The sequence below is a fragment of the Anneissia japonica genome, unplaced genomic scaffold (genome assembly GCF_011630105.1).
Source record: "Anneissia japonica isolate Jap-2015-1 unplaced genomic scaffold, ASM1163010v1 scaffold7731_len1735946_cov199, whole genome shotgun sequence".
Classification (NCBI taxonomy): Eukaryota; Metazoa; Echinodermata; class Crinoidea; order Comatulida; family Comatulidae; genus Anneissia; species Anneissia japonica.
The window spans coordinates 1,005,722-1,014,251 of NW_022758997.1; the positions used below are offsets into that span (position 1 = coordinate 1,005,722).

The following is an 8,530-nucleotide window of genomic DNA, read 5'->3' on the forward strand; positions in this document are numbered from 1 at the left end:
ACCAACGCAAAAGTACAAGACAGTGTTTATTTTCTATAACAATGGTATTTTTGATTATCTAATAATAGTTAATATTATGAACTATATAGCCATAGTTTTAAGGTTTTAGAAACATCAAAAGCCACAAGGGACAAGCTCATCGCATTTCACTGAGAGCATTTAATTGAGCGAGGTGTTGTGGCTATCATTGTTGCCATATGGAAGAAAAAGGGCATGAAAACATCAAAACTATGAATATTATTAACAAATAATATTTATAGGCCTACTGCAGCCTTGGCCCTGTCTCTTATACACATCTTGTTTCTTCTGCGACTCATTCCATAATTCTATAAGTTGAGAGACATGAAGAGAGAAGAGAAAGAGAAAAAGAATATAATATGGTTATTAATCAAGTTCTGTTCATTAATTTTATATCATGTAACTGGCAACAAAATAAGCTCAAACTTCCATCATAATAAAAATGAATAATTGTTTTCATTTATTCAAATAATTCAGTTTTTCTTCCAAAAGCAACATCACATTGCATTCAGTCTTAACCATATTATATAAACTATTTAAACTTAAAGAATAAAAACTCAAATTGAATTAAATATACAACCTGCTGATATGTCAATATTGTGTCTATCTTCCTCTAAAACAGGTAAAATATCAAGCAAATATAATATCAATGGTATTGGTAATGATGTAAGGGAAGAAAAGACAGACCACGATGAGGATGAGAAGGAGGATAGGGATGAAGATGACACTCTAATGGACCCAAAGTTGAAGGAGGCAATTGAGAAGATGCAGAAACTAGATCGCATCCTAGCAAAGAAGGTGAAGAAAGAGAAAGACGTGAAACGACAGAGACTTCTTCTGGAACAGAAGCTGCTGGAGGAACTGGAAAGAGCAAAACCAGAGGGCAGAGATGAGACTAAAGAGTCAGCGGAGAACACCACCAAATTCCTGGCCCTCAAACCACCTCCAAAACACTATGAGGGTAAGATACTAATTTTGTGTAAATTTATTTAATTGTTTATTATTCTATTACATAAAACACATGATGCTTTAAAGTTCTATTTTGGACCTTTAAAATGGTTCCACCAGATCCGAATATATATTTTTCAAACAATGGCCCTTTCTGAAGTGTCAATCAAACTTAATGGCTGACCAATCAGAGTAGGGCAAGGAATATGAGCGTGTCTCACAAACACATGGGACCTTAGCAACATTATCCAAGTGGAATGGTCCATTAAGTGTAGTATGCAAAAACCATGACAAATTTTGTTTATTTCATGATACAGCGACATTTCCGATTGTAGATTTAAAATGCCATCAAAGAATCTTTTATATTTTATCAATCTCTATATTTCATCAAATTTCTCTTTCTCAATTGTATATTTATTTATTTACACGTTTGTAGGGATCTTGACTGAAGAGGAGGAAGTCTGTTTCTCACCTTTGTTTGCTACACAACCTATTGACCTCAAAGATGGCCAGTCCCAGTATTCAGATGCCACTAGTGAGGGTGCTAGCACTTCAAGATCAAGTAGGCCATGTGATTCCTGTTTAAAATGCAATGACATTTTAAAAATATTTTTTAATTGTTATATTTTAACTAATGAATAGCCCTAAACTTCTTTGCTAAGTTCAGTTTAGTGTTGGCAAATGTTTTTACTAATTTTTACAGACGACTTGTTATTCATTTTTCAATTAAATACATAATTTTATTTCTACATCATGCCATCAAAGGGCAAAATGTATATGAATTGATGTAATCATTTGAGAGGAAAATGTTTTCTTGTTTGTAATTGGATGGAAATAACAGAATAGTTAATTCGATTATTTAATTTATTATTTTTCATTAATATAAACAGTATATCTAAAAAAAATATTTTTTTTTTATTAATCATAAATAAGAGGAGAATTAAGACTGCATATTTTTTTGTTTAGCATCTACAGGAAAGTTCTCCACAAATAGTCGCCAAACTTCCGGCAGCAACAAGAAAAGAAACAATAGCAAGGATAGGAAAGGAAAAAAGACAAAGAAAAATTGTGCAGATCCAAAAGACGAGACAAATTTCATTCAGAGAAACATTCAGGTAAATATGTCTTTAATTTTAGATTAATTTTATTGTTTAAAAATTGCATGGTGAAGTAGTGATATATTAAATGCTGGCGATACACCACATAGAGAATTCTGAAAAGAACTGTTGTTTTGATGAGAATGTCTCAACGTTTCGAATGAGTTGCAGCAATTGTCATCAATAAATTCATTATTGTAAATTAATGCCTTTTGTGGATAGGAGTGCCTTACTTGGACATGAGTTTATTGGTGTGTATATGGATGGAAGTATACTAGTGTCTATCTTGGATAGGAGTGCCTTATTTTAATAGGAGTAGACAGGAATACAGGCATAGGAGATGATTGATCCTTACCTTGGGTAGGAGTAGACTTGTGTGTTACTAGGACAGGAGTTGTGTGGGGCCTAGAAGTATATTGGTGCCTTGGATTGAAGTAGATTTGTGCTTTTCATAGGAGTTGATTGGTATCTTACTTAGCAAGTAGAAGGCTGGTGTATTTCTTTCTAAAATTTCACACAGTGTTTAATGCATTGATCATGAATTAAGTTGTTGATATTTCCATTGCAGCTTGCCTCAGATGCCAGCAACGTTATCGCAATGACGGATGATGAGAAGCGTCGACTTGAAGATCTGCTGGCAGATGTAGAGATGTTAGGTGATGGCGATGACAATAAACAGGTGATTATGATAAAGAATATAATAATAAAGCTGAATCAAAGCCATCAATAACAATATGATGTCAGCAGTTATTTCATCATATTCATTATTATCTTAATCAGAATCTCTTTAGTCATTATCATTATCATTCTTATAATGTAATTAATTAATCAATTGAGTTGATTGGCCGAGCAGTTAAGTCAGGATCACTGTAACCTTCAGCTATAATATCGGTGCTGGATCAAACGGTTCACTCACCAGTGGTTCCGGTGGTGGAACAAGTCTTCTCAGATAAGGACTTTAAACCATAAGCCCAGTATACGCATTTCGCTTGTGTGCACTTTAAAGAACCCAGTACATCCTTTGAGAAGAGTAAGGGGTTACCCCGTACTGGTCCATTCAGTCCCCTGTTGTTTAATGGATATGCCACGTAGGATAGTGATTAAGTTCACTGATTGGTATATCCTTGGCGCTCGTGCCTAAAGAAATGAAATGAAAAAAAAAATGTAATTGTATATTGATGAACCATCTTTTAAAAATGACAATAATTATACTAGAATAGACAATGCACTTTTCTTATGTTCAGAATGATGAGAATTTACATACCTTGCAATTACATTCGGTGCCAGGCATTGGGTACCATCCTGACCAGACTGACATGCAGGCCCTAAAGGATATCGATGAAAAACTAAAGGAATTGATGCCGGCAGAAGACTTTGAATCAATTTGTAGCACGCCAAGAGAAATAAACATCCATCCTTCTGTAGTATGTTTACCAGTCTTTCAAAATGTTATCGTTTTTCAAAAAAAGATAATTTGTATGTATTATATTTCCAGGGGCACTCCTAAATTGTAAAGTACGATTAAGTGAGGGTGGCAGTAGGTTGCAAAATACAGTGATATGGTGATTTTTTAACTATTTGAGCATGATTTTTTTTTTTTTTTGACGTTTATAATTGGGGAGTTTGGGGGTATAAGCTTTTCTGAGGAGTGGCATGCGCCCCCCCCCCCCACATACCCTGAGATACACCACCGCTTTCAAGGCCTTATTTATTATAGATATATACAGTATGTTTTCAATGATTTTCAATTGTGCTTGTGCTCTTCAGGCACTGACACACATCAGTGACCTTCGAGAATCTCTGGATGTGATGGAGTTAGGAGAAAAAGTACTGCAAGAAAACCAAGATATGAGAAATCAGCAGGAAAAGTTAAAGAACATCGAGAAGGAGTTGGTGAAATTACAGAACCGTGTGGAAATGGAGGTAAAGTAATATTTGTTTTATTAAAAAAAGTATGTACAGTATCTGCCATGTTAATCTATTAATGACGGAATTAGTCGCCAATGCTGTTGGGTACACCAACTGAAGTGATCTGGTGTTTTACACAGTAATTCATGAAAACATGCTTTAATAAAAGTCTTCTGCATGAAAAGAACACAGTGACATTTACAATACTTTTCCATTACACAATTATGATATGTATATTAGTTTTGTACTTTTTATATAAAACTTCCCATTGATAACCTTAAATTTAATCACTTTTTATGTATTTTCAGTTCTTTTTTCCCTCTATTATGACATTTATTATCAAAACTGTATATGTTTACATTTTAATGTCAGTTGACTTATCAAAAATCGTTGTTGAATGTTCCTAAGTGTATCATCAATTTTTTTGAAATTATTATTTGTGTGTTCCAAGAGTGAAGTTACCCTTGTGTTTGCTTTTGTACATTCAAACATGAGTTCACTTATTTAGAATTATTTATTGTTCTTAATTAATGACAGACAATAACAGTCAGTCAAGCATGTGTAACACAACTTTGTTAACTTCCTAAGGTTTTCCTATTAATAACAATAATATTGAGGATTATTAATTAATGACAGACAATAACAGTCAGTCTGCCTGTGTATAACACAACTTTGTTAACTTTCTAAGGTTTTCCTATTAATAATTATTAATAATATAAATAATTATTAATGATTGTAGAACTGATCGACTAAATCAGATGAAACTGTGCGATTATTTTATTAATATTATTCATTTTTAGATTATATCACCAAGAATGTCAAAGGCCCAACTGTCAGAACTTTACGAAGAATTCACAGATGTTAGTTCACGTGCGACATCCGAGACAAATTCCATAGCATTATCCTCTCCCAGGACACCCCATGGAGCAGTATCCTCTCCCAGAACACCCCATGGATTTAATTCACAGACTCAGTCAACAGTAGATGCTTCTTCTCCCCGGACCCTTAGCCAGACCTCATCCGTGTCGTTACAAGTGTCTACTCCTGTGCCTGAAGATGAGAACATGGTAGCAGCGTTACCCAATGATGTTCTTAAGCTGCTGTTGGAAGAGGCCAAGAGTGAGATGAGTCACAACCGGAGTCGGCTGAGTACAGTTCAAGAGGAGAGTGAGGTGGAGTACTCAGTAACATCATCCTGGGATTGTATGACAAATGGAAACGGTATTACATTCAATTCATTTTTTATTCATTTTATTCAGTCTATTATACATAAATATAACAGAAATGTGCTTTGAAGCTAAGCGATTAAACATAAATATAAGTATTAAGTAATGTTAGAACAGTAAGATAAACTATAAAAACATTAAAAGACAGTAAAAATATTAAGATATATTATTAAAACACAGTATTAAGATATATTATTAAAACACAGTACGATGATAAAAGAAAAAGAGCATAATGAAATGCAATACAACATTATTCTGCTTGATGAAAAATATGGTAACCAAGTTAATAAATTATAATATTAGGTGAATATTATTAGCAGAATCTGTTGTGTAATATTTTTATATATATATAAAAAAAAACAAGAAGTGGAGATAAATAGATTCATGATTAAGATTCCTCCCAAATCCCAGGTTTCTAGGTTCAGTTCCTGGGATAGCAGGATTTTTTCTCACAACTGAAAACTCCACTCCCTAAGTCGCATTTTGGGATTTTGTTATTGAGGCATAACTGTGCCCTTTGGGAGAACAGACGGTTACTACTGAACTGGGTACCCAGTATAAAGAATTAAACAAACTAATAATAAATAAAGTAATTAGGATCAGTTATTGTTTTATTATTAATTGAGATTTATTATTTGTTTCAGCTCCAGCAATCATACCATCATTATCAGAAAGCATCATTCAAGATTTGATCAAAAACCCCAGAGTGACGTCCAAGAGTTTGTCCTCCAGTAGAGCCAATAGCTCGGCATCTCTGCCAAGCAATACTTCGCTGTCAAACCATCAGGAATCATTTTCTGTCACACCAACTTGCTCTAACACAGAGGTTTATGATGAGGAAAGCACACCAGTGCCTGATCCAAGCTTAGGCCACACTGACAATGGAAAACTTGCAGAATCATCTCCCAGATATGACATTTCTGAAGATACTGTGTCTGGTAATTTGAATACCAAGCAGTCATCTGAGCAAGTTGCCAGTAAAAACACTTCTGCTGTAAAATATGACACAGAAACAATTTCTGGAGACAATGTTGTTGTGAAGAATTCAAAAACACCTGGTCAAAACATTAGAAATGATTATGTTTCACCTAGAGATGAAAGAAATTCAACATCAGATGGGAGGAATTCAAGATCATTTTCAAAGGGAAGGAATTCCAGATCATCCTCATATGTAAGGGACTCTAGATTAACTCCAGATGGACTGAATGAAAGTTTAACCTCAGATGGAAGGGACTTGACATCAACTGCAGATGAAAAAGATCTGACATCAACGCCAGATAGAAGAAAAGATTCTTCATCATTGCTAGTGAGAGTGAAGCCACAAGCTATGTTGTCACGCACCGACCCAGAGGCTTCAATCTCTAGAGCTGCCTCAGCGACATCAACCTATCGTTCGGATTCACAAGCCTCTACCAACACCGTAATATCCTCATCCGATTTTGAGTATGAAAACCAGGAAGAGATGAAAGACAACATTCTTTGTAAAGATCAACAAGGTCCCATACCAACACCACCAAAGACTGGTGTGCCATCAAGAACAAGATCAACTTTCAGTCCACCATTTTTTTGAGGAAAATAAAAATGAAATATGCTGACAGTCCAAACCATTCTGTGTGAGTGTTCGATGACAGGACACTATCTGCTAATTGTTGATGGCAGTCTGAACATATCGTCATTTAAAACAATCTGATGCACACCTTGTCACATTGCATTCCCCATGGAATCGCGTTGGCCGATCACCGTCGGCACAGTGTGTGTCTGGATATAATTTTTTTATGGAGTGTTTTGAGAAAATCAAGAACAAAGAACATTAAATGAACTATGATAGAAATTACTTGTGCAGTATGTTGTACAATAGTATATAGTGCCAGGATTTTGCTGATGGGGTGTCCGATGTCCTCAGTGGGGTAGTCGATTTTTTTTCTCCTGACGAATTGTATATTTCTCCCCAGATAGAAGGGCCAGCTCTTCCCGATGGAAGGGGGGGGGGGCACTGTTCCGCAACACACACACACACCCACACACACATTGGTGCCAATACTGAAGCATAGGTCTTTAACCCATTGTGAGTACAGTATAGCCCACATGAGTACAGTATTACACCTATGGCAACATTAAAGTATTTGTCACAGACCCTAAGGTTGGAATCATAAGAACACTATATTATTTGTTTCTGCTATGTACAAAAATAGTTCTTTTTACTCTAAAATACAATTAACATTTATCAATCGTACAGATAAATATTGTGCAGATTTGTTTGTAAAATTTTCTTGTCATTATACCTTGATTATTTTAATGTAAATAACTATTCTATTTGCTGTACATATTCCTGCAAATTTTACAAATGGCATGTTTGCGAGCATTATGTCACAGTTGAAACAATAAAATTTTTATGATTCAAATATAATTTGTGATTCAAGTATAATTATTGGTTATTGTCTAGCTAGAATTACTACCAATTCTAATGATGTGGGGCTTGGCAGAGGTGCACTGGTGTATCTAAGGAAAAAAGTATGTGCCTCCCAGGGGTGGCTCTCCCACTGAAATTAACTGTGCAAAAAAAAAAAAAGTAGTTAAAATTACCACATTTTATAGCTAACTCTCTACATCTTCCATTATTTAAAAAAGTTTAAACCATGACATGTATCAATGTTTCAAAAAAAATATTTTGGATTGCTCTTTTTCTGGAAAAAAAAAATGGGTTAAAAATATTCAGCAGATTTTGTTTCAAATGATGATAGATCATAAATTTTCTCTGCCAGTTACTAACATAACATAATAGACTGTAAAGTGTATAAAATATTTTTCTTACATGTATGGCCCATGGTAAAAAAAAAATGATTAGTTTATCACTCTCGCCCGCATGTCTTCTATGGTATTGAAAAAATTTGGGTGGAAATTTTTTGTTGTTGTTGTTGAAAAAAAAGGGTTTTTTTCATTTTTTTTATATATCATTATATATCAATGCAACAGCAAACAACCCAAGGGTGATATTTTTGGCTTTAGCAAAATAAAAATAAAAGCCTCTGTCCCTCATCACTTTTGAGCCTATAGGGTGATAAACTTTGAATACAGTACTTTTTTTTATAGGGCCTATTAAGGGGTCGTTCACAATTATCAGCATTTTCTCAAGTGTACAAACAGTACTCTTTCAGTACCCCCTCCATCCCATCTATAAGTGTACAAAAAAATGTTGATTTTGCAAAAACAGTCAACTAAAGCAATGTACTCAGTTGCTTAAAAATTTATATTAAATCCATGGTTCCATTATAATTTTACCATTATTTGACATATTGCGTGTTATTTTGAATCAACATTTTATGCATATGTAAG

General features: G+C 34.3%; 1 protein-coding gene across 1 annotated transcript; it reads left to right on the forward strand.

Moving 5' to 3' along the window:
* Positions 1–606: 606 nt before the first annotated feature.
* On the forward strand, positions 607–7,604 carry LOC117125499 (protein phosphatase 1 regulatory subunit 12A-like). The gene is made up of 8 exons (XM_033272003.1): positions 607–979; positions 1,403–1,528; positions 1,933–2,081; positions 2,632–2,742; positions 3,308–3,487; positions 3,831–3,986; positions 4,772–5,192; positions 5,842–7,604. Exons 1-8 carry the CDS (start codon positions 607–609, stop codon positions 6,765–6,767), a joined length of 2,442 nt encoding a protein of 813 aa, XP_033127894.1. The 3' UTR covers positions 6,768–7,604.
* The last annotated feature ends 926 nt before the right edge of the window (positions 7,605–8,530 follow it).

Bases quoted from the DNA above. Each gene is read 5' to 3' on its own strand.
- LOC117125499 (XM_033272003.1), top strand. From the start codon at position 607: ATGTCAATATTGTGTCTATCTTCCTCTAAAACAGGTAAAATATCAAGC. The intron at 1,529-1,932 runs GTAGGCCATGTG...TTTTTTGTTTAG, and splicing joins TGCTAGCACTTCAAGATCAA to CATCTACAGGAAAGTTCTCC. The intron at 3,987-4,771 runs GTAAAGTAATAT...ATTCATTTTTAG, and splicing joins AGAACCGTGTGGAAATGGAG to ATTATATCACCAAGAATGTC.